Source organism: Drosophila teissieri, chromosome 3R (assembly GCF_016746235.2).
Source record: "Drosophila teissieri strain GT53w chromosome 3R, Prin_Dtei_1.1, whole genome shotgun sequence".
In the NCBI taxonomy this organism is placed as follows: domain Eukaryota; kingdom Metazoa; phylum Arthropoda; class Insecta; order Diptera; family Drosophilidae; genus Drosophila; species Drosophila teissieri.
Window position 1 is genome coordinate 16896229 of NC_053032.1, and position 25637 is coordinate 16921865.

General features: G+C 43.7%; 4 protein-coding genes across 9 annotated transcripts in view; 1 reads left to right on the plus strand and 3 right to left on the minus strand.

The window, feature by feature from the left end:
* Positions 1–43: 43 nt before the first annotated feature.
* Positions 44–991, minus strand: LOC122621787 (histone H4). Its single transcript, XM_043799764.1, has 3 exons — positions 855–991; positions 423–635; positions 44–357 (listed from the first exon to the last, which is right to left on the minus strand). Exons 2-3 carry the CDS (start codon positions 600–602, stop codon positions 226–228), a joined length of 312 nt encoding a protein of 103 aa, XP_043655699.1. The 5' UTR covers positions 603–635; positions 855–991; the 3' UTR covers positions 44–225.
* Positions 992–1013: 22 nt separating this feature from the next.
* LOC122621786 (activin receptor type-2B) lies at positions 1014–6244 on the plus strand. Its single transcript, XM_043799763.1, has 6 exons — positions 1014–1461; positions 2942–3127; positions 3200–3376; positions 4314–4459; positions 4529–5344; positions 5405–6244. Exons 1-6 carry the CDS (start codon positions 1416–1418, stop codon positions 5582–5584), a joined length of 1551 nt encoding a protein of 516 aa, XP_043655698.1. The 5' UTR covers positions 1014–1415; the 3' UTR covers positions 5585–6244.
* A 1482-nt stretch (positions 6245–7726) lies between these two features.
* LOC122620341 (surface protein) lies at positions 7727–18887 on the minus strand. The gene is made up of 7 exons (XM_043797761.1): positions 18645–18887; positions 10872–10940; positions 10472–10807; positions 9709–9766; positions 9323–9394; positions 8719–9261; positions 7727–8659 (listed from the first exon to the last, which is right to left on the minus strand). The coding sequence occupies exons 2-7, from the start codon at positions 10878–10880 to the stop codon at positions 8532–8534; spliced, it is 1146 nt and encodes a 381-aa protein (XP_043653696.1). The 5' UTR covers positions 10881–10940; positions 18645–18887; the 3' UTR covers positions 7727–8531.
* A 1839-nt stretch (positions 18888–20726) lies between these two features.
* LOC122622317 (phosphoinositide 3-kinase adapter protein 1) overlaps positions 20727–25637 on the minus strand; it is a 31941-nt gene continuing 27030 nt past the window's right edge. For all 6 annotated transcript variants that reach the window (XM_043800696.1, XM_043800693.1, XM_043800695.1 and 3 more), the window contains 2 exons: positions 24259–24445; positions 20727–24126 (listed from right to left, as the gene is read on the minus strand). In XM_043800696.1, coding sequence (XP_043656631.1) covers positions 21315–24126; positions 24259–24445 — 2999 coding nt within the window. In that variant the 3' untranslated portion in view covers positions 20727–21314. The remainder of the gene's footprint in view (positions 24127–24258; positions 24446–25637) is intronic.

The window sequence follows — 25637 nt, forward strand, 5'->3', positions numbered from 1 at the left end:
GAGGACTATTGATTAACCGCCAAGTGAAGATGCACATATGATCTTGAGCTGTCTACGTGATATCTTTTGATTTATTTAGTCCGTATATTTGTGGAATTATAAAATATTTGCGATCGGTTAAGTTTGCGTTGAATACTACTGATTAAGATTCAATTGGATCAAGTAATTTGAATGTAGTTAAGTTAACCCCTTGGTTATTTATCAAGTGGGGGCTACACGGCGTGCTTAACCGCCAAAACCGTAGAGGGTGCGTCCCTGGCGCTTGAGGGCGTAAACCACGTCCATGGCGGTCACGGTCTTGCGCTTGGCGTGCTCGGTGTAGGTGACAGCGTCACGGATAACGTTCTCAAGGAATACCTGTGAATTTTCGCACGAATTAACCGGTTTTTCATCGCTTTAACTCCTCTTTCCACAAAACTTACCTTGAGCACTCCGCGAGTTTCCTCGTAAATCAAGCCAGAGATACGCTTTACACCGCCACGACGGGCCAAGCGGCGAATAGCAGGCTTGGTGATACCCTGGATGTTATCACGAAGCACCTTACGATGACGCTTGGCGCCCCCCTTTCCCAATCCTTTGCCTCCCTTTCCGCGTCCAGTCATCTTTTAGTTGCTTGCTTTGCTTTGTGAAATTGGCTGGAAAGAAGAGAAGACGCAATAAACTGTAAAGCGACGCCATGTTTGGTGGGGGTGAAAAGTAACAGGTAATTTAACAGGTGATATCTGTTATTAACGAGTGCGTTTCAATGCAAAAGTATGGCTTTTGTTTATTGTTTCATATTTTTGCACAAAAAAACAGTGTTTTTTTGTTGTTCTGCCTATTATTTACTTAATTTGCTCAGCAGCAGCACTCACCTCAAGAAAAATCCAGAAAATTGTTAGTGAGCGTGACCAGACTTCACACACCTCAAAATACCTGCCGCGCAATACTCATAGCTAGTATTTTAGTTGTCTTTCAACCAGCCCTGGTCAGTTCAGGTTATCGGCTATCGGCCATCGCTATCGCCGCCCCGTCGCGACAAAAAAAGATTTAATCGAACCGAAAGACGTGCTCGCATAAAAATCGCTTGAAAACAGGCTCGCAGACCTGTGAAAATCGGAAAAGTGCAGCGCGAAAACACTTTTTCAACAGTGGCGCTCTAACTTACGATCGAGTCGCGGCGAAAAGTCGAGCATAATCCGCGGAAATGCGCATGCAAGCGGCGTGTGGCCAGCAAAATCGCTGCCAAGGCACCGCACACACACTCGGCCACCCACACATACACACTTAAAAAAGTGCGAAGACAACAGGAACTCTGTGCCAAAATAATAATACCAGTACCCAGTACTCCACTCCACCTGTCCCCCAACTCATCTAAATATTCGCGTTACGTATACGCGACGAGTGCTGTAAACAAGTTGGCCTAGGCGATAACAATGTCCAAATACGATCTGCTTTATCTAACGGCGCAGCTAACGCTGGGTATGTATTGCACTGCGAGTGTGTGGGTGCATACTTATTGGCGCCTTAATTCCTAGTCGCTCTGCTATATATACATAATACTATACTATATTTTGTCTTTGCTTCCCGACTTTCCGCTGTAATATAAGCCGACTTCGATTTATAACCACTCGTGCCTGTTATTTGATGCATTCAGCGTAATGCCATTACTTTATTAATATCACATGGCGCCCGAAGCGTATTGGGTGTATTAGTTTTGTGATTGCTTTGTCCACTGTTATTTTCCGTTTATCTCGTGGTTGTCAAAATATATAACCAACAATATTATTAAAGTGTAGTTAAAACTCGAAAGATTTATTAACAATAGATATTAATCAAAGTGCATACTAGGTATTAATCGATCGGATGCCTAATTCCCAATCTTGATCCATGTGTGTGTACGCGGAGCATTTCTTTGAATGGATTTTGCTGCATTAGGAACTTGTTGTATGGCAGGTTCTGGTTTCTCCCACCCTTCTGCTCCACCGCTCGCCCTCTCTTTCGCTCGCGATACCTCCCTCTCTCTCTTTCTCTGGCGCAGTGCGCTCTCTTCCCTGTTGCTGCTGTTGTTGTTGTTTCTGCTGCTGCTGTTTCCTTTTTCCGCACAAGCGCCACTTTAAACCCATCCCTTTCTGTGTGCATAATGTGCCTGCTTATGTATCTACTTTACTATAAAGCATGCACGCTTACGAACACACACACATAGCCAGCGATCCGATTACCTAAAGGACAGTGGGACAAAAGCTGTGGCAAAGGATCAAATGCACTTTGCTCATCCAGTGGTCAAGGATTATTAATAAACGTATCGTAGAATAAAACCACTTGTATTCGCTACAAGATACGTTTTCAAAGTTTGATGTTGATGTTCAAGGATATGTTTTATCGCTTTGTGAAGCTGACTTCTATAGCAATAAATCGAATAAAAATATATATATTTTTATTAAACCTTTAAGAAGTTCATTATCAGTTAAAACCTCTCATCAGGCCCACTGTGCACTGCATATCCGTGCATTGGGGCCATGCCCACTCAAAGGATGGTGTGTGGCCAGTGGGGCTAATTCCGTGCCCAAATGGGGTGGCTTTCAATGGCAGAGGCCCCAGCTTAGGACGCTACTCCTGCTGCTGGGCATGCGATATGTGTACAAAGGATAGCGCCCGCAAAGAGCTCGCCCAGCGCCCTCCATTTTAGCCGTATTCCCCAAATAGGCTCGACTTCTTTATTTGCCCACCCTTTGAGCACTTCCAACCGATAATTCCATTAACTTTGATCTTTTACTAGGTTTATGCATAGGACAGTATTGTGATTAACTTTTTGCAGGGCTTTACTCATAGGAGAGATCATTTGTTTCAGGACTTGCAAATGCTAATACTTTTAATATTGGTATTTTGTTCAGAGCTTGTTTTATTTGACTGCCATAATCTTAAGAGAATATTAATCTATATTTCCATTGCACCCATTTAGTCTGCTGCCTAATTGGAATCCACGGATCAATCCTGCCCGGAGGACACGGGATCATAGAATGCGAGCACTTTGACGAGAAGATGTGCAACACAACCCAGGGATGTGTAACGCGGATAGAGCACTGTAAGGTGGAGGCGGATAAGTTTCCCAGCTGCTATGTCCTTTGGACGGTCAACGAGACAACGGGTGAGCCGGGCAGAAGATAAGGCTTTTGCAGGCATACTGATTGATTTGGATTCTTGTCTTCCGTTCCCTTAGGCGCACTGCGTATCAAGATGAAGGGCTGCTTCACGGACATGCACGAGTGCAATCAGACGGAGTGCGTGACCAGTGCGGAGCCACGGCAGGGAAACCTCAACTACTGCTGCTGCAAGGGATCCCGCTGCAATTCCAACCATAAATATATCAAAAGCACCACAGAGGCAACCACACAAGGTGGGTTTGAATCCGGATTCAGATTCGGTTTATCGTTTGCTGCTGCTGGGGATTTGTCTTTGGAGTGTTTACCCCAATTTTGTTATTTTTCCGTTTGCGTATATTTTTTTGTTTGTTTTTGTTATTTCGTTTTTTTATTGCATCTTCAAGTTGCAAAAAGAGGGCGTAGGCTTCGCCTACAAAATCCCACTCCTGCCATCCGAGGCAGCGTTTTTCGTGTTAACGAACTCTTGACGCGAAGTGGCGCCCGCTCCCCCATCATTTGCTGCATCCCCAGCCTCCAGCAACCCCTTTTGGAGCCGCATGTGTTGCAATTTCTGCCCTCCTGTGCACGTTCGCTGGTTCGTTTTTATTTTTATAGTAAGGTACTTCTTAAGCGCTCGGGTATAATGCCTTTGCTTTGAAGGATGTAACGGAAAGGGGCAGTTATTTGGTAGAAATCCAGTTTGAATCACTTTTCGCTTATAAAGGCTCCTGATTAAAATAGAGTTTATTACTAGATTACTCTACAGTATTTAAGTCAATTTAAATGGCGTGCAGCCTTAACGTACAACAACGGAATAGAGTATCTGTTATCTAATACCAAGTATAGCAGAGTCGAGTGACTTCGTTTTAGCATCCTTTCTTGTTTTTATTTTTGGGGTGTTGCTGCTGCCTTTGACTTCGAAGCCCTGCGCTGCTAGGGCGTCTTTTGTGCCCTGCTCTTTGTTGTTTTGTTCTTGGGCCTAGCTCGCTTTTATCTCGAAACAAAATGAGGGGAAAAAGAGATGCGAAATTGGGGGCGAACTTTCGTTTTTTGGTTTTCGTTTTGCCTTTCAAAGCAACCCCAGCAGCTGCAGGTGCATGCCGCCACTCGAGATGTTGTTCACCTGTGGCAAGGCAGCGTTTAAAGCCCTCTTTAATGTTCGTTCCCGTGTGTGTCCTTGTATCGTTGCAGTGCCCAAGGAGAAGACGCAGGATGGCAGCAATTTGATATACATCTACATTGGCACCTCCGTCTTCAGCGTGCTCATGGTCATCGTTGGCATGGGCCTTCTTCTCTACCGCCGCCGCAAGCAGGCGCACTTTTACGAGATTCCAACGGTACGTACTCGTATCTCTGTGATGTTGCCGCGAATACAAATTTTAATTATGCCACATTAAATCATTTAGAACGAGGCTGAGATCACCAACTCCTCGCCATTGCTGAGCAACCGTCCCATTCAGCTGCTGGAACAGAAGGCCTGTGGTAGATTCGGTGATGTGTGGCAAGCCAAGCTCAACAATCAAGATGTGGCCGTCAAGATCTTTCGCATGCAGGAAAAAGAATCATGGACCACGGAGCACGATATCTACAAGCTGCCGCGCATGCGCCACCCGAACATCCTCGAGTTCCTGGGCGTAGAGAAGCACATGGACAAGCCGGAGTATTGGCTGATATCCACCTACCAGCATAACGGATCGCTGTGCGACTACCTCAAATCGCACACAGTTACGTGGCCAGAGCTGTGCCGCATCGCCGAGTCCATGGCCAATGGACTGGCACATCTGCACGAGGAGATCCCCGCCTCAAAGACCGATGGGCTAAAGCCATCGATAGCTCATCGAGACTTCAAGTCCAAGAATGTGCTGCTTAAAAGCGATCTGACCGCCTGTATTGCTGACTTTGGGTTGGCCATGATATTCCAGCCGGGCAAGCCCTGCGGCGATACACACGGTCAAGTAGGCACTCGTCGTTATATGGCCCCTGAGGTGCTTGAGGGTGCCATCAATTTCAATAGGGACGCTTTCTTACGTATAGACGTATACGCGTGCGGCTTAGTCCTCTGGGAAATGGTGTCACGGTGTGACTTTGCCGGACCCGTCGGCGAGTTCCAGCTGCCTTTTGAGGCCGAACTGGGCCAGAGGCCGACGCTGGACGAAGTTCAGGAGAGCGTGGTAATGAAGAAGCTGCGTCCTCGTCTGCTCAACTCCTGGCGCGCTCATCCGGTGAGTGTGACTTAAGATAATGCTTTTAGATCAAGAAAATAACTTGTAACTCTTTTACAGGGACTTAATGTATTCTGCGACACAATGGAGGAGTGCTGGGATCACGACGCCGAGGCCCGTCTCAGCTCTTCGTGCGTGATGGAGCGCTTTGCGCAGCTAAACAAGTACCCCTCAACCCAGTTGCTGATTAAGAACCACACCAACATTGACGACGCCAAGGAATCTACGAATTGCTTATAGAAGCGGTACTAAGCCACAGACCAGCCAACGGCTCTGTGGCTCTGGAACAAATCAGTTGAAGCTTTTTGCTTAGTAGTGGACAGTTGATCGGCGTTGTCGTAAGAAGTTTCGTTTGTAGTTTAATAGTTTGTAGTACCATCATCAGCAGCTATAGGGTGGGTTGATTTATAAGAAAGAAGTCGTTTAAAGAGCTACTTTTCCTTTTTAAATCATAAATCTACCCATTTGATGTTAACCCGCGATCTTAAATCTCTTGGAAAAGAGTGGAAACATACACTAAGCAACGTTGAACAAAGAGCATTAGAAGTGGCGCTATGTGCATAGACGTGGTAGTTACTCATCCGACATTGACTTCATTGACTGATAACCATACATAGTTCTATATAAATCATGCATATAACGTACAATTTGTTTTGCCCTCTGGCAGTAGTCTGTGTGCATATGTAAGCTGTTGAAAATTATCAAGCCTTTTAAAGTATAATATTATTTGTACGTTATCGAATGCCTTCATATAGTAGTAGCTTTATATTTAAAGTTAATTTCACTATATATTAAATAATTTTAGTTTACTTTTTAGTTGTAACGTTTTTATTTCGCGCTCAAACGTGCATTCGTTTTAATGTTGTATTTTAAATAAAAATACTTTTAACTCCATCCTAACCATCTGATTTTATATTATTTTGTCTGTTTTATTTATAATTTTAACTATTATTTTTAAAACGTAGTGCCAACGACCCTCAGAAATCGCGTAAGCATAATAAATGTGTAATTATGTAATTGTATTCTAATTCTACTGGACAGTACAAGCAACACCTGAAGTTTTCAAAGGAAAGTTTCTTTTTAACAAGAATCTAACTTAAGCGCATACACATAAAATATAAACTATACTCTTTATATACACACAACACACACGTATAGGCATAGACATACGGAACACATGCAGTCTAGCAGGTTTATATGAAGCACACGCTGCGATTCATCGCCAGCATTAATTCTAAAAATCAAAGTTAATATTCAAACGAAAAGGTATGCACACACTGTAAGAAAGTTAGAGCTAAACACAATGAGTAAGTATGTTAAACATTGTTAAACGGATAGTCTTATAATGTCTTATAATGTTAGCCAAACCAGATGTATGTCGATCGATAGTTGTTTAAGAGAGTCTTGGCAAAATGTATTATCTTTCGGGTTATTTGAAACTTTTTTGCGCATCAATGGCTAAGCATCTGAAATACTTCTGGATTATCAGTTAAGATATCAACTAAACACGATACACAACACAGAACAAAACAAAACAAACAAAGCTTCATTACCTGATTTTTTTGAGCAACTTACAACAAAAATAGTTTATTACGCAAAAACAAAACAAAACAAAACAACATAATCTTAAAAATAGAACGAATTTTGTTATGCTGTATTTAATTTATATAGTTTCCATTGGTGCTGAAACATCATTACGACGAAAACAATGATAATGAAGATAATAAGAAACGGATTCAAAAACAAGCAGTATTTAAAGAGCGAAGAAGAAATGAAATATTTAATCAAAGTAGTTTGTTACATATCAGATTGCTAAATGGGATCGTGGATTATAATATTAATAGATTATTTCAAAACGATGAGCAGAGAAATTTTTATAGCATTATACAAGGCAATAAGAAGCCAACAGCAATTTTGGTATATTTTTTAAAGCATTTCATAAGTAAAAGAAAAACGAGTTTATAAACAAAAAATTCATAAAAAAATCTTTTTAAAACACCCCATTTTCAAATACCATCAGCAACGTTTTATAAAAACCAATATGCGAAAAACATATACGAGATGATAGCAAGTCATGTTAAGAAGTTTACGATTATAAAAAAAGATCTTTGATAATAACGGATTTAAAATAAAAACGCAACTGTTTAATAAACAACTCTTCACCGGTTCTTCCTTAATAAAAATGCATTCTCTTCCAGCTTTCTGGCCACTTTTATTACAATTGTCTTCCGTAAACATTCAGACCTTCTGGATTATATAGTTCAACAATACAGTTAGGAAAACTTAGCCAAGAGCTACACATATCAGATACAAATATTTATATGAATAATATTAAATATAAGGTTTATTTTTAGGGGGGGAGTTTTTAGAGTTATGTCCCTGATTAACTTATACAACAGAATCGAACTAATATATAGACTCTAGTACAGGCTTAATTGATACAAAATATATCTATTTACAATCTTCTACGTAGTTTGTGACTTTGGACCATTTCAGTTGTAGTTCTACGATCGTTCGTTCCTCCTCTGCCTGTTTTATAGACTTATCAGACTTATCCTTGGCTCCGTAACTCGCTTTCTATATCCTGGGGAAAAAATCGATCTCTATCAAATGCAAAAATTTAAAGCATTCCGAGTCCTGTGCGTTCTGAATGGGTGTCTTACTAAAATATATGCTTGTAAATCTATGTAAATCTATGTATATTGATTCGGCTTCGCGTTCCGTGTGAGTGTATAATCACCACCTAATCTTTAGCCATGTTCAGCTTACTGTATCGAGTATATCGAGTATATCTTTATTGGGCTCTGTGGCTATATCTAGGCTAAACATGTACAATATGTAGTATAAATAGGTATTGATGTATATAATATAAGTACTTATTGAGTTTGTACGATATGTTTGTCCTAGGGAGAAAACTTTGCAAGTGAAGATACAAGATACGAGATACAAGATACGAGAGTATGCAGTTTAGGGACGGTTTCTAGGTTCGTAAAGCGATCGCACTAGTGGAAAAACTAGCCGGGCAAAGGGTGGAGTGTGTTTATATAGTTATACAAGAATATATAGATGCTCCTGTGCAGCAGGTAATAAATCAAACATCATCATGCCGTTACAAATCGCCAGCATTGTCCACAACAAAATAATTTCTGCACAGTGTTGGATTGAGTATATACGAGTATATATGGAGTTAGTAGGTCTCATCTGACCCACCACCGGATACGCCGCACTTGGAGCGCAGGATGGCCGCCAGGCGTTGGGTGAGCGGTTCTGTCGGGGATTCCGAGTCGCTGCAGGAGGCGGAGGGAATTTTGTTGCCTGAAACGAACAAATGTGCGAGGTCAATACACGGAAATACCGTTTAATCACTCACTTACCATTGCTGACGTCCAGGTCCGCAGCTGTGTTTTCCTTCAGGCCAAAGTTAAGGCTTACGGGCACTATGTCGTCCTCCTCCTCCAGGAGCAAACTGGAGTAGGAATGTGTGGTGTTGTCGCTGCGTCCTCCTCCGCCGCTCGATGAATTCCGCGAGGATCCAGAATCGTTGTGGGAATGGGAGTGCGAGTGGGTATGGGCATGGGAATGGTGGGCGTGAACTGCCAGAGCAGCTGCATCCTGACCTGCATCGTCGATGGGCAAATCGAAGTCATCGCCACTGCTGCTGCTCTCCTCCTCGCCATCCATCACATCCACGTTGTCAATCTCATCATCGCCCCATCCATTATCCTCCTCCTCGGAACAATTGTTGCTGCTCTCGCTGCCATCGCCATCTCCATCTGCATCCGCATCCCCATCCCCGTCTGCATCTCCAGCTTCGTCCCCGTCCACATCCGCCTCCACATCCGATGCATGCAGATCCAGAGCCAAGTCGGGCGATGAAGATTTATTGTAGTTCTCATCGCTGTCGCTGGATGTGGCCACTGGGGCAACGAGATAAGTATTAATTGACTGACCGACCACGCTGTTCATCTGCTCACTCACCTGCCCGCAACTTATCCAGGATGAGGGGGTAGAACTCTTTGGCCGTCGCGTTGTCGGGCTCGTATTGCAGGACTACATTGGGAAAGTTTTATCAAGAGGTGTTTTTGGATTTACAAATTATATACAAATGAAATCAGTTTAAGTAGATTGAATTTTAAGCAATAAACAAGTGTTTAAAAACCTTTACTGAAAACGTATTCTTGAAAAATCATTTAGTTTTCAATAAGAAAAACTTTTGGAAATACAAAAAATAAACATTCGATGAAATCAGAAGGCACTTTATTTTTTTAGGTAATTTTTCTGTCATATTCGCACAAAAAAGGGATAATTGCAGCTCTCGGATGCACGGTGGCAAACTTTGAAAGCTGATTTTGTATTCTACTCACTCAATTTGCAATATTTCAATGCCTTTTTGTAGTCCTTCAGCATCACGGCGGACAGGAACTGCAGGAGAATCAAGAAACGCACAATATAATACGGTGCCTTGCACAATACACGTTTAAGGGAATGCCAACAAATCCCTTTGAAATTCTCATAACATCTCAACAACAAAGGACTTGTATATCTACACCCTCCATTCGATCTACTGGCCCACATTGTGGGCAGGACAAAAAGTTGACTCTGCTGAAAGTTGAATGCGCTCGAAAGCAATTTATTAGCAATCAATAAGCCGGCCAAGTGCGCTCGGTGCCGTAATCCTGCCGAAAGGACTTTAACTTAAATCCACAATCCCCGCTGACAGCACAGCAATTTGCATTTGCATAAGTTCCTCTCAAGGATCCGCATTGTTTTCGGCGTCGAGCAACAAATGGGAACTGTGCCACGCTTAGATAATGATAATGAGTGAATTCTATTGTTTTTGTTGGGGAAACGATTTTCTTGGCCACTTATAAGCACCAAAGGATTCAAATATATGGTAATATATATCAAAAATCTATCAACTTTTGTATTATATTTTATGTAAATCACCCACTGGTCATCCATTTAATTAATAATGGCTGGAATAGCTGCCACACTTATGCATTTTCACCCTTAAAAACTCGCTCGTGCGGAAGTGGAAACTAAAACTTTGGCTGTTTGTATAGCAGCTTAAGCTGGCTCACTTGGTGGCAAGTTTAGAAGGACTCGGTTGGCCTGAAAGGCTTTTACCTCGGCGAGAAACTCAGTGGGCGCGGATACGCTCTCGTCGGCATCTGTGTACTCGGACAGGCTTTGGCTGAGGTCCTCGCTGGAAGCGGAAGTGGGCAGACCGGAAGCGGAAGCTGCGGCTGCGGCGGCAGCTCCGTTCATTATGTTTATGTTGTTAGCTGTGGCCATCAGGGCTGCACCTGCTCCAGTTGTTGGTGTTGGTGTTGCTGTTGTGGCTGAGCTGGTGGCAGGCGCACCTGCACCGTTTAGGCCATTATCGTTGTCCATTTGGCCATTGCTGCTGTTGGGCCTAACCGCATAGACGCCATTGCCATTCGACTTGTCCATGTAGAGGAGCTGCAAAAAGTGATTTAGATGCCTTGCATGCCCTTAGGTGCTCCGCTCTCCGTAAAATACTCACGTTTGACATGATCTCCGATAGAAATTTCCAAATTGTGCAATCTTCAGTTTACCATTTTCATTGCCTTGTCTGAAATTGCAATTAAAAGCAGTGAATAAATTTGAATTTCAATTGATCTAGATCGGAAGAGACCGCAGTGCAGCAGAGCTATCGATTTCGATGCTTATCCGTAATTGGATTGCCCCACCTTCGACCTTCAGTTTTCAGTTTCTGTGCAAGTTGGTAAGAAAAAGCAGGCAACAAAGAGCGTTGGAAATTCGTTAAATGTCAAATGCTAATTTCACTTCCTGCGGATGAGCGCAGACATTCGCAATCCAGCTAACCGTAAAGATAAATTTAGCCCAACTGCACTGGATGAAAATTAAAATACAAGTTTGAAAATCAAAACTTATTTTAATGAAGTCAAATTTATGGGGCTAGTTTAGAGTTTCTAATATTGTTGTAATAATAATTACATTTAAAATTGTTGTAAGCATGAAAGATAATAATATAACTTACATATGGAGCTGTCATTTTTTTTGTTAAATTTAAGTATTCTGTAAGATTCTATATTCACATGTTTATTTTAGAGTTTGTATCTTTTCCGCCAGTGCACAATTTACACAAGAAGCGAAATTCAATGAAGCGGTTGATGGGGGTTTTGGGGGGAATATCGCCGGCGGCTTCTCTTTTCGGCCAACTAGTTGAATAGGCCAACTCGACACGCGAGCATACGGGTTTTTGCCGGCTGCGAAAGCCAAGTGCGAAGACGGCAAATGAGCGGAATTGTTGGCGTTCTTTGCTGGGAACGGGCCTTTAATTGGCGAGCGACATGCACCACGCCTCGAGGTATGCAATGAATTTTTCGGTTATTTATGCAGCATTTGCAGACAGCCATCGAAGTGCGAGTGTGTGTGTGTGTGTGTGAGTTTCTCCGCGTGCGAGTGAGTGCGTGAGTATCTTTGTGTGCATGTGTGTGGTTCGGCTGTCTGCCGGCTTTCAATAATTGAAAGCGCTCGCAGTCAAGGACTTGAGGGTCGTCACTAAAAACAATAAATTTGCTTTAATGCTCGACAGGCGAATGATTTACTTATGAGGCTCTGGTTTCTGCGGTGCACAGAAAAAATAAACAATTACTAAGTAAAGAAAACATCTAACAACTGTCAATCATTAAAATGAATAGACATGCTTGATACGAGTAGTTCGAACAAACCATAAAGCTTTACTCTAATTTCTTGCTTATTTTATAACTTTGATATGGAAGACCAGTGTGTAAGTAGTTTGTTTTCCAGCTAGAAAAATGTTTTTTCCTGTGTATCTTTCTTTTCGCTGTAAAATCAATACCCGTAATTGAAATAATAATAAGCATCTTGCGACGTGCTGAAGCCAAAACTGAACGGACATGGCTTTCGCAGCTCACTGCTTGTTTACTGCTCCAAATGGCCCTTAATTGTATTTTGTACCCAATGCATTGAATCCTAATTGCCGGCTACCCGTCTCTGTCACCCGGTGACGTGCCTTCTCTTTCTGTCTCTGCAAACAACACGTCAGTCAGCCAGTCAGTCAGTCAATTGTCTGCGATTTGTTTACTCGTCGGTTGATCCTTTCTGGCATTTCCAAATGTCAGACATGTCTGGCGCATCCTGTCACGCAAACTCAATCGCAGGACTGCAGCCATATTCGCAATCGTATATCTGTATTTTTTGCTAATTTTCAGCCCAGACTTTTACAAGGTTGCGAAAAAAGACATGTTGCTCGTTGGGGCAACTGTTTTGGAAAAAGCTTTTAAAAGTACTTTGCGACTACTCACCATGTGCCACAATTCTCATGACGGCTTTAGTTTTCCTCTCTTACAGAAAAAAAACCCCATACTTTTCCGGTCTAAAGCACTAACTTATTCAGTGGAGCTCAATTAACACGAGTGGAAAAACTAATTTCAAAACAAGTTTTCTTCACAGTAATTCAGCGTTTCGAAACTTCTTAAAGCTGTTATAAACTAAAGTTTCGCATGTGTTAGCTTCGAGATTTCAAGCCATTCAACAAACTAAAGAAAAAGGGAAACCTTACTAGTACGGTTGAATTGAAAATAAATACTATATTCTGCCTTAGTGTTTATTTGAAATGTTTTATGATTAGGAATGTATTATAAATGAAATTATAAATTATTGTCATTATGCTATCGACAAATTATAGCTATAATGATGGCCGTCTAAATGGTTCAATTAGTTTTCCGTAAGCCGCCATTTGTGTGATTTTAAGAGCAGCTGCCAATGTGTCGGTACTTTAAATGACGTGGTAAGAAATTTAATAGGAAAACTTTGTCTACGATGAGATCACAAACAGGTGCTGGCTACGTACTCAAATCATTTTCATTTGCATAATTAAAATGTCTGCGGGCAAATTGAATTTCCATCACAGAGCTGGCCGTACCTGACTTTAACCGGCAACCAACCCCTTTGGTTTGGGCCAATTCTAAAGTCGGCGAACCGGAAAGTTATGTATGTGAGGCACATGTGCCACATAGTGAGTGTATGTATGTGGCAAATGTATGTGGCAAATGCGTCATGGGGTCAGATGGCGGCCACAGTGCAGTAAAATTGCATAAAAAGCCATTGCCGTTACTGCAATTCGGTTGTCCAGTTTGAAAATGCGCCGAATAATTTATAACAAACACTTAAATGCGACTGCGACTGCGATACCAATCCCCAGCTAGGCCCATTCGAATGTTTGCCAAATTGCCGGCCTGTTGGGGCTTATTTGAGCCAAAACAACATGCAATATGTAGTCGAAGTCCCATCGCCTGCCAACAACTAACTAACCGACCAACCGAAGGAGCTGACACCACCGAACCCAAGGTCCTTGCCATTGGCCAGTCACAACACAAGCCGTTAATGAGTTCTCCGTTTAATACATTTTTTAGCCGGCAAATAGTGTCATCTGGCCAGGCCCATAGATGCAGAGGAAAAAATTTCTTTTTGCATAACTAAACCTTTTATTTCGGTATATTTCATCTTAAGCAACGAAGCTACCTTAATGTTACGCTCACATATGATATCCATTTGGATTTGTAGGGAGTAAGTTACAAAATAGGAAATCTTTGTAGCAATTAGTAAATTGCTGATTTTGTTGTTTAATAATCCACTCTAAAAGGAATGGGAACAATTTAAAGCTTACAAATGTGCGCTTTTTGTAGTCTGAATACCTCAAGAACAAGGTTTGTTTTTCGTTCTGTGGAGTCGCCTGGCAAATGTTGTCAATAAAAGGCGAATTTATGATAGATTATAAATATGCTTGTGTGACAGCACAGTCAAACGACTTAGCAAACTGTAATAACAATTCGTTGTGAACATTTTCCTCCTTTGGCTGAAAGCGTCCAGTCCTTGAAAGGACGTGGGCCAAATTGCATGATTATAATGATCGTCCTAAAAACGTTGTTATCGCTATTGCAATTACGTTTGCTCCTCTTTGAGCGGCTGCCAAGCGCTGGCCATTTAACTGGTTTTTTTCTCGTGGCCAAATATTATGGTAACCATGTTCAAAACGTACCTTTCGTATGCTTTTGCAGCTAAATGCATATACATCGGAACTTTTCCGCTTCCAATCAATGTAAAGTGGCTTGTGTAAGCTTTACAGACATTCTATACTTATTTTCTAAGCCCAGTAAAATCGGCTTTGGGAATTCAGAGAATCTAAAAATATAAGGAATGGAATGTCGAACAAATTCAATAAACTTGGCGTAGTACTCTCATAAAATGACGGTCGATTGAATTGACAACCTATAACATTAAATATGCCAAAACTTTCCCGACTTTCCTAGGAAACTTGCATTAGAAAAACTAAAAGTAGTTTAATATTCGCCGGGGAAATTTTCTAGATGGCCAAAATTTCAAGTATCTACTTTAATGGAAACAAATATAGCCGCAGTTGAAGCCACGTGTTTTGGGTGCGAAGCCTCTCTCATATTTTATCGCCCCTTGGGTATTATAATATGGCAAAGAAAAAGTTTCTGTGGAGCGAGAAACTTGTCTATAGAAAGTTTAATTTGCCGCCACCCACCAACAAAACGCCCAACGCCCAAGGACGGACATTTGGGTGGTTCGCTGTGGTCATTGGCTTTGTATGAATTACAATCGATACTTGGCGGATGGGGGATGTTATGGTTATCTATTCGTCTGTGTCTAAGCCGAATATGGTTTAGATCGCCACCGAAGCGGCAAATAAGCAATTATGCTGTGTATTACTTTTGCCATACGCAGCATAACTTTGAGTGGCAGCCATACGCGGCGTATGCGCAATATTTCCCATTTGTCTGTGGCTTTGCCATAACAATGCGGCTTTTCTCTGGAATTGTTCGCATTGTATAGCAAGGGTTTTTGTTTGTCGTCCCTGCATTATACCTAAACAGGAATTTCTATATGCGAACGGCACATACACACGTGTAGTGCACTCTGCCTTTCAGATGCTTTCTAGCCTCCACTCGGCAGCCTGTCTTGTGCCATTCATTCATTCTTTCTCTCATACACCGAGTCGCATTTGCACCGACTCACGGCGACTCAAAAGTCGCCCAAGTGGTAATTAAAATTATAGCAACAATGCGACGGCTTCTTGGCCAAGAAAATGATGAAGAGCATGAAAAAGCCGCTGGCTGACACAGAAAGCGAAGCGGAAACGCTGTCGTTTGCTGCTGTTTGTGCAGCACACACGCTAACAAGTTGCGGCTGCTTACATATTTGCTGGGAAAAGGACACACAGGACCTACACGGACCTTTCACACAGCTTTGACTGCTTGAAATATTTATGAGTGCCCGCCAACTCGACCCAAAGACGCTGGTGACAAGCCAAGGAGCGTCCGAAACAAAAAACCAGTGAAGTGATTGTCACATACCAGGAAAATACTATATGCACCAAGTCACCAGTCTGCCGAGTTTGGTGCTCTAAGTGTTATAAATAATTATTTTTCACTTTTGGACTTGCTATTTATCGATCTTGAACTGCAATGTATGCGTAGTTCATAATTCAACGTATTTATACCCGTTACTCGTTGAGTAAAAGGGTATACTAGATTCGTTGAAAAGCATGTAACAGGCAGAAGGAAGCGTTTCCGACCATATAAAGTATATTTATTCTTGATCAGGATCAATAGCCAAGTTGATCGGGCCATGTCCGTCCGTCTGTCTGTACTTTTTGCCACGCCCACTCTAACCCCCACAAACCGCCAAAAACTGTCAGTATTAAAGACTCTCCTTCGCACTTCAAATAGCTGAGTAACGGGTATCAAATAGTCGGGGAACTCGACTATAGCGTTCTCTCTTGCTTTCAAATATAAATGAGTGGAAAAATTGGAAATAGGGGGGTCATATAATCTTTTTTTCATTCAACGTCTTTGGAATGATATAGATTATCAATTTCATACTTGGGTTGTCTTATGCCTTCATTGGCATGCCAACAAACTTTTGAATATGTTTTTTTGCCTTGAGAATGATTTTGAATTTAGAATTTAGGAACTTTTGGCATGGCCCTTAACCGGCATTCTTTCTTTCATTTTAACCAAAAGAAAAAAAACCCAATTTGTCATCCTTAATGTGTGGCTTACATTAAACTAAAATAATATATGCCACGTATCGCAATAACTAACTAAATATTTGAAACTTAAAAAGATAGCTATATTTATAAATGATTTAACCAAGATGTAATTAGACAAGGTTACATCAAAAGAGGAAATAATTAGACAAAAACAATGTTTCAATTATTTTCGGCCGTAGGGGAATGCCTTTTTAGAGCATCCACATTTTTGTTTTACAAATACAGCTGCAGTCAAAATAATAGTAGTGCCCACAGAGGTTTTCAAACAATCCAAAAAAACACCTTTCAAAACGTGTTCAGAAATTTTTTTTTAATTTTCAATGAAAGTTAACTCATAGTAGGTGATAATAATGAAAATTGACTTTGAAAAATGCATAAGACTTTTCAGAAAGAAATGAAAATGTTAAAATGGACCTAAATTTGATCGGTCAAAATAATAGTAGTGCATTTTTTCAAACAGCATCACAGCCAAATAAAACATTTTAAGTTTAAATGATAAAAACTATGTAATAGCCCTATATTTAATGTTTATTTTAGTATTTTGTTGAATAGCCTTTGTTGGCTATAACAGACGCACAGCGCTTATGCCTGGAATCAACTAAATTCTGGCATCTTTGCACAGGAACAGAGTCCCATGACCTTTGTACAGCTTTCCAGAGTTTAAAGCTATTACTCGGTTTTATTTCTGAGATTGCTCTCTTAACGTCACACCACAAATTCTCACTTGGATTGAGATCGGGTGACTCTGCGGGCCACTGTATGACTTCGACTTGATGGGCTGCGAACCACTCTTTGGCGAGTTTACTTGTATGTATTGGATCAATGTCCTGTTGAAAAGTCCAAACAAGTGGCATGTCCTCGAAGGCATATAGGAGCATCATCTCGTTTAAAATTTTTACATATAAATAACGATCCATGATGTATTTTACCCAATACACTGGCCCAACTCCATAATACGAAAAACTCGCCCAAATCATAATCGCTGAACCACCGTGCTTAACCGTTTTTAATGTATATTTCGGGAAAAAGTCAGATAAGGGTGGTCGTCTAACAAACTCCCGAGAGCCATGGCCTCCAAACAAAACTATCTTGGACTCATCCGACCACAAAATATTCCTCCACTTCTCCAAAGGCCAATTCAAGTGCTTTCTTGCAAACTTCAAACGGAATGTTGCATAACTTGCTGCATGTTTTTTTGTTAGTAACGGCACTTTTCGTGGACTTCTTGAAATGAGGTTTTCATCTCCGAGACATCTTATTGTTTCCAAACTAAAATTAATTTTACAAGATTTTTTTTAGGGCTGCAGTGGACCCGAAAGGATTGCTTCTTGCCTGTCTTGTTAAGCGATCTACTGACCTTTTGGTCAATAACTTGAACCGACCACGAGTTTCATTTGTTGGTTCATATTTGATTGCATTTCTAATCATTGTAGAAGAGCATCCGATAATATTTTGCACCCTGACATAAGTCTTTCCAGAAAAAATCAGTTTTTTAATGAGTTACCGCCTCTCGGCATTACAGTGTTTGCCACGCCCCATATATTCTGTACCTAATTTCAAAGAAGAGTCTAAAAATGATAGAAACTGTTAAAAAACACGCAAGAGTATTGTAAAATACCACAAACCTGGCTAAAAAGCGATTAAATTTAATTATTCTTGTCAATTTAGCTGGCACTACTATTATTTTGACTGGGTCAAACAAGTGCATCCTTGCAATTAAAGCCGAAAAAGAATGTAAAACGAAGAGAGAACCGAAAATAACTTTACGTTCTTAGAGAGCAAAGAATTAACGTCACTTGTGTGAAAAAATTATTTGAATATGTGAAGGCATAGAGGAAATAATGAGAAATAACGTGTTGCTTCACCGGCACTACTATTATTTTGACCGCAACTGTATGTCACATGGAATCCCAAAGGGTTAAGCTCCGCATTGCGAGGTGAGAATTTACATGGGCCTCGAGATGATCGTTTAGCACATCATTAAAAATGTGTTGCTGTGCAGAAAGTTTCGAGTACTCGGCACTCTGGGGGGTGGCAACCGTTGCCGCTCTCGAGTGGCAGAAATTCATAATTAAAATATACAAAAATCCCGTCCAGAAGAGCACACAATTCCCGCCAAGGACGAAGGTTAATGCCTGGCTTCGTGGCGGTGATGTGGGGTGAAATCTGGCATCAATTTCACTGGCCTGCTGACAGGGCAACTTCACCTACCTTCAATTATTTACGTTGTGCGGTGTGCCGTCCACCTGCTTAATGCATTTCCAGCCTCTCGGATTTTTTCGCAGCTGTGGAAGCAGCAAGTCCCAGGATGAATTAGCACAGAGTCGTCAGGACTTTCAGCGAATCAAAGATTCTGCGGCGTGGGTATAAACTAATTAACGTGTGTTTGCCCTGGCTTCTACGCAGTTGAAGCTGCAAAAATGGTTGCAAGTGTTTTCTTTGCACAAACTTACACACACACAACACACGTCCTTCGATTTTGGTTCACTGGTTACGCGCTAACATTCAATTTTCAGCTGCACTTTGGTTCTGCATGCATTTAAACGACAAACAGTATGTTTTATTTACTATTTGAATACTTTGTAGCAGCGGAAAATGGAAACGTTTTTCCCTGCGGTGAAAGAAAATTCGTTCCGCTTTTTTGCGTCGCAGTTTCGCTTAATTAACAAAGTCGACGACTGAACGAAATGTCCTTTTTATACACACTTGTTCGCTTTTACCTTGTCCAAGTGAAAGCTTTCGGCTCTCTCCCGCTCTCTCTCGCCAGCTTTCTCTCTGAGCGCGCTTTGCTCTCCCGTTTTTTAATACCCCGTAAACAGTGTGGGGTATGATGAAGTTACTTTTGCGGTAATATTTACATATTATTAACAGGCTGGTTTTCTTAGTAGTGACCATGCATTCTGGTAAATATTTTTTTTTTTGGTTATAAAAAATTTATTTCTGTGTGCTTAAAGCTAGAATTACTCATTAAAACAAATAACTGATTGTTGCAAACTTATTTTTGCTGACTTTATAATTTATTATGTTATTAAGTATTTCACTTTGTACAACTATTTAGTAGTATTTTTGTAATTGTTATGGTATTTTGGATATTGTAAACCTTTTTCATAAAAGCTCTGTTCTTAAAAAGCTCTTTCCCTCTCTCTTTCTCTCTCTCGCTCTCTCTCTGGGCCGCTGTGCTACAACAGAGAAACAAAACAAACAACAGAGCGGAGCGGATACGGAAATGGTGCAGGCCAAAGACTGATGGCCGACTGATTGTGGCCATGTTGTCTGCCCTCCGTTTCTCCGTTTGTGTGTGTGTGCTTGTGAAGGTATAGACTTATCGGTGTGTGAGTGGGTGTTCATGCAACGCGAGTGGCAAGCCAGCTGGGAAAAATACTATGCAGCGCGTACGCATCGGGAGCGCAGCGAGAGATTTTTGCGGCCCATTGAGTGTGAATTAAGAGATGCCGGCTTAGTGCGAATCCTTGCTTATACATTTATGGTTTTCTTTTTTGCTCCTCAGCTGCACTGCATATATGAATCCATGCATTCCCCCGAGTCGCGGATGCTGGTGGCAGCCCAACGAGGATGGATGCTGGGTACTGGGAACTCCTATGAGGTTTCCGCATTTCGCTTTTCAGCATTTTTGTGGCATGCTTTTGGGGGAGGAGCAAAAGTGAAAATGCCTGGTATTGGCGCAGCAATATAATGTTTAATCTGAATATTAAATATTGTGATGTGTAGTGCAAAGAATGCCTTGTTGAACTCTTGGAAAAATTTACTTGGCTTGTCCTTCAACTATGCAACTTGCACTTTTGCATAAAGGTCAACAGATGATTGGCACAATAATTTGTGTTTAAGCGCTAGTATGCATTACAAGTGCTCCATAAACTTCCATTACAACTTCCGACTGTCATAAGCTGAATTAATGCTATTCCCTATTTCTATGGCCGCTAGCATTAATCCCAGAGTGGCCATTAGGTTGTCAGCAGAAAAGAGAGCTACAAACATTTCTGTTACTTAACTTTCCCTATTTTCCCTTTTCCCTATTTTTATTTCCATTTCCCTTTTCTATTATTTGAGCGGCAGCGCGAAAAAAGTCATTCCAGTCAGCATAAATGCAAACTTGCATTTGTTTCCGGGAAAAGGGAAATTTACGTTGGCAGTTTCAATCCCGTTTTGCGTGTTGCAGGGGATTCCGCACGATTTCCACTTCGCCACGGACACTTTGCCCTCCCACAAGTCCTGCCACCAAGCACCACGTCCTTCGCACGTGGCAAATGAAAACAGCTCCGACTTTGCTTATATATAAAAAAATTTATTGCGTTTAACTTTGTGGGCTGGGTAGTGAGGGGGGAGTGGAGAATGAACGAGTTTTTCATGCTTAGCGGCATGGCAGAGGAGGGATTCTTAGCGCTAAATGTGGGGTTCCTAGAGTTTGGATGAATTGCGTTGATATGTCAGCTGCTTGGTTTGTTGGTATCGACTTAGGAGCTACACTTAAACGCTAGCGATATGTTGATTTGGTTGCTTGCAATCGTTTCACAAATGTACAATTAGTCGCTGAAACCGAAGACTACAGAGATAATACAAGTAATCCGAAGTGATCTTGAGACCTCTGATGTTTTTCACTGTCCAATTTCAGTTTGTAAAACTTCAGAGGCCCAAGGTACGTGCTCGAATATCTTAAACATAAAATTAGAATACCGATAACTAGTTCATACTCATTTTATCCGTTCATTTAGTATGCAATGGATGAGCTTACAGACTAAGCAAATATTAAGGATTTCGATTCCGTTCAAAGTTCAAATCTCGCTTGTAAATTGAATGAATACCAATATATGAAAATCTTTCGAATCTGCATCTTTCGATTGCAATATGTGTCGTTTGGCTGGCCTAGCAGTTCATGTAGTTTGGCGCCTGCTCCTCTGCCTTTGACTCCTTTTCGGGAGCAACGTCACCCACATTCTGGTAGACCTCGGCCTGGACCTCGATGCTGCCCACCTGGGGACAGGGGACTGGGATCTGCTTGGGCTTGAAGGAGCTGCATCCGGTGGCGGAGCTGCTCTTGGTCAGCTTGCCGTAGATGATGTTCGATCGCTCGTTGAGCTTGATGGGCTGCAGGGTGACTCCGTTTTGGTTGTGGTTTTGGTAGTGCTGTGTCTCCGCCTGCTCCTTGGCCTCCATGATGGTGTTCAGGTAGTTGCTGCTCTGGGATCCAGCCAGCGGCTGGCTGCCGTACACGGGTATGTTCGAGGGGAACATCTGGTAGTGCTCGGATCCCGTGGGACTGGTGGGTGTGTTCAGGCGCTGGCAACTGGACATGGGCGAGGGGAAGACAATCTGATGACGCTCATCGCCGGGCGTTGAGCTGGGCGTAAAGACGGGCCTTGGTGTCGGCGGCACCATGTAGTTGTCCATCATCCGGCAGTGGGGGAAGCGACGATCCTCGTGATCCGAGTGCGTGCCCGAATCGCCCAGCGAGGCACCGCTGCAATTGCTGCCGGTGCTCAGGCGGCCGGATGATGAACTCGAGCTGGACACGCTCTGCAGGCTCAGCGAACTGATGGGACGTCCTGCTGCCGCGCTGGAGCTCACGCCCCCTGCGGACTTGAAGCTGCAGCTGGTGGCTATCGATGACTTGGTCTCGTCCAGCAGACTGTCGTTGCCGCCCGGTGTCTTGGAGCGCAAGAAGAACTTCTTGATCCGCTCGAAGGGCGTTTCGCGCTTCAGATGCGACTTCACCTGCTCCTGGATGCGCTCGTACTCGCGTCGCAGCTGGTCGATCTGGTCCTGCTTCTCCCGGAAGCTCTGCTGCACATCGTTGCGGTGCTTCCAGCGCTCCACCAGCACTTCCACATCCCGAATGGAGAGCACGTTGTTCTTGAAGTCGTGCATAATCTCGGCCAGCTCATCGTCGGCATTGGACCTGGTGTGACTGGCGGCGGAGGCGTCGCTGGCACTGCGCTTCAGTGTTCCATATCCGGGCTGTCTGTTGGTGCAGCGGCTCAACCGGAGGGGCTCCTCCACGGGTCGATTGGAGGGCTGGACCAAGTAGTTGCCATCATCCTGGGCCACCGGCACATTGGAGGGCTGCAACACATAGTCGTTGCCCAGTTGGTTTTCCAAGAGTTGCGAGCACTCTTGGCTGAATTTGTCGGTCTGATAGAGTGGCGCCGCATCCACCTCGTCCAAGGATTTGCTCTGGTTCTGGAGTTCCTTGGGCTGCTGGTTCTGCTCCTTGGACTGATAGTAGGGTGGCTCGTTGATCCTCAGTTCGTTGGTGGTCCTTTCCGGGCCGGGCTGGTTGCCAGCCTCGGGCAGTTTCTTCTCAGATTCCACCTTCTTTTCGAACACGGATGCCTGCAGGTTTTCGTCCTCGGTTTCCACACTTATGTAGTTGAGATTCGAGATAGCGAGGGTCTCCGTTTTGGGCCTCACTTCAGGTGTATTCTCCCGCTCCGATCCGCTGGACATCTCCATGTACTCCGCCGTGGGCAGTTCCTTCGGAGGCTTGCTGCTCTTTCCGGCCTTGACCGGATTGGCTTCAATCACCACATTGGCACTGGGCTTGGGGCAGCTCTCGCCTGGCGGAGTCACTCCCTTGAAGTAGTGGTACATGGTGGTCAGTTCGTGGAACTCTGCGAAGCTGACGATGTTCTGGGCCAGCTTGTGATGGCCCTCCTGCTCGGCCAACTCGGCCGGCGTGCGTCCGGCGCAGTTGCGTACTCCGCAGGCGGTGTCGCCACCTGGACACTCCATCAGCTGGATGCACAGGCGATTCAGGCCCCACCTGGCGGCGAAGTGCAGCAATGTGGGGTACTCCTCGGGACTGGACTCCAGCCGGGTGAAGAAGTGTGGCTGGCGCTCGCTGGGACCACTCAGCAGGTGGAAGTTGGGCGGCATGTTGCGCTGGAAGCACTGCAGCAAGTGCTGGTCGAGGGCATCCCGCTCCACGGGCCCAATTCCCAGGGCATGGCACATGAACTCAATGGGGGAGTCCTCGATCCGCAGCAGCTGCTCCAGTTCGCGCAGACGACTCTCGCACTTGATGGGCCTGGCACCCAGGCTCTTGTTGTTCTTCTCGATGCGGATCTCGATCATGGTGGAGATCTCCATGCAGGCCTCCGGGATATTGAACTGCAGGGTGTAGGGATTGCGGCACTTGAAGTTGCGCAGCTCGATCAGCTCACCGGACTTTTCCACCAAGAGCTTCAGGGTGTCGTTCTTCTCCAGCGGTTCCGCCAGCAGAGCGACCACCTTGTTCTGGCCCAGCTTCACCTTCTTGGGCAGCACAGTGAATCCCTCGGTGCAGCTGGAGAAGCTGCGCGAGAGACCACTGCCTCCTCCGCCAGAGCTATCCTGGCACGGAGGACGCTGGCACAACGCGCGTCCCAGGATATCGGTGGCTATGCCCAGGATATTGCTGATCTGCACCTGGTCATTGTCGCGCACCACGCACCGCCGCCACTTGTAGTAACTGGGCAGCGCCGACTTGTGCATCTCCTTCACCTTATCCTCGCTCACATCCAGCAGAATGGCCAGGACCTTCTCCACGCGAATGATGGCCGACAGCTGGGTCATCAGGAAGCTGTGGGGGAGGGCCAGTAGGGCGGGGCAGAGGATCACAATCTGCAAGGCGGTGTTCTGGTACTTGTGGGCAATCTCCTCGCTGAAGGGACCATCGTCAATTTTGATGTGCAGAAAACTAAAAGGGATAAATAGAAGCCAAACACGTTAGTTGGTACAACAAAGTTACTTATATAGATACACATATATAGCAATTTCCAATGATCTCAATTTCTATTATTATTGATTTATTGCAGATTTATGGACTCACTTGAATGGTTTCCGTCCGCGCTGTTTGGTGATCTTGTCGAAGTGGTTCTTCAGGAAAGTGGCCCTCAAATAGGCGCGCTCGCTGTGCTTGGCGGTGATGATCAGGATGTCGTCCATGTTGTAGCCGGGGGAGCCCAGGAATCCGGATGCACTCGATCCACTCGTGTTGTTCACGTTGCCGCAGTTGTCTGCAAAATGAGCGAAAAGATCGTGGGACGGTCAGTGGAAATGATTTGAAAACTCAATTGACTCCGCCTTGGAGGAGTTGCTGATAAGGAGGCAGTGGCCCAAGGCGACCCCTGAATAATCTCCATTCCCATAGACGAAAACACATGCGCATATTTACACAGAATGCCTGTGTCTGTGATAAATAATGTGCTTACTTAGGATTTGACCAACTTGATTTGTGACCTCTTCAAACAGACCCTACTCCCAACTCCCGGAACACTTCGGGAAAAGTGACTTCTTGGCCCCTTCAAGCGCCGCTATTCTCCGATGTGCGATAGTCAAGGACTCAATGGGAAAGTGATGGCATACCTAAGTGAGGCACTGTGTCACGTGAATCAAAAACGTTTCTTATCTCAGCGCAGCAGGTTTTTAAACGTGGCTTTGATTGAGGAGCCCGAGCAGAAGTAGAAGAGCCAGGGTTTTCTTTCAAACACTACAAACATCACCTGAGTATAATCACACCACAATAATCATGTAATCATGAAAATAATGCCAGGAATCCAACGCACTTTCCACACACCGACAATCCGCAGTGACAATCTCTTGGCGACTGGTCGAAGACGCATAGGTGGATTTGGATTTAGTGCAAGGAAAACAAGAGATCTCCAGATGAAACTAAATAAAACAAGATAAATTACGCGAGGGGGGCCTATTCCCCTGTCCGCCCGTTTTAGCCAAATAAATTAGGCCGGACTAATCAGTTGTTGTCCCAGCGACATTTTCCCTACTTCAGTCTCAGGTTGCCCCATAAATTCAGTCACGTTTAGCGCATTTAAATAAATCTCCACTAGAACCCAAGCGATGATGTTGCACACACACACACAGACGCACACACGCACGCACATGGAAAGAGGAGGACGTGGCGATGCTATCTCCTGGCCAAACCGAAATCCACTGTTGCATTTGCCAGAATCTGAACTTCTTGACACCCACGAGTGGCGGCGACGTCAGCAGAAGTATCTCTATCTGCATTTTGCTCTTTCCTCCTGTCGCCCAGTACACTTTGCTTCTCGGCTTCTCTGTTTTTCCTGCCCGACTTTGCCACGTCTTATGTACGTATGTATGTGTTCCCTGCCCTGCAGCTGGTGCTCATTATAAGGCAAAGGAACTGGAACTGGATCGGGAGCTCCACTCTATACTGCATGGTATATG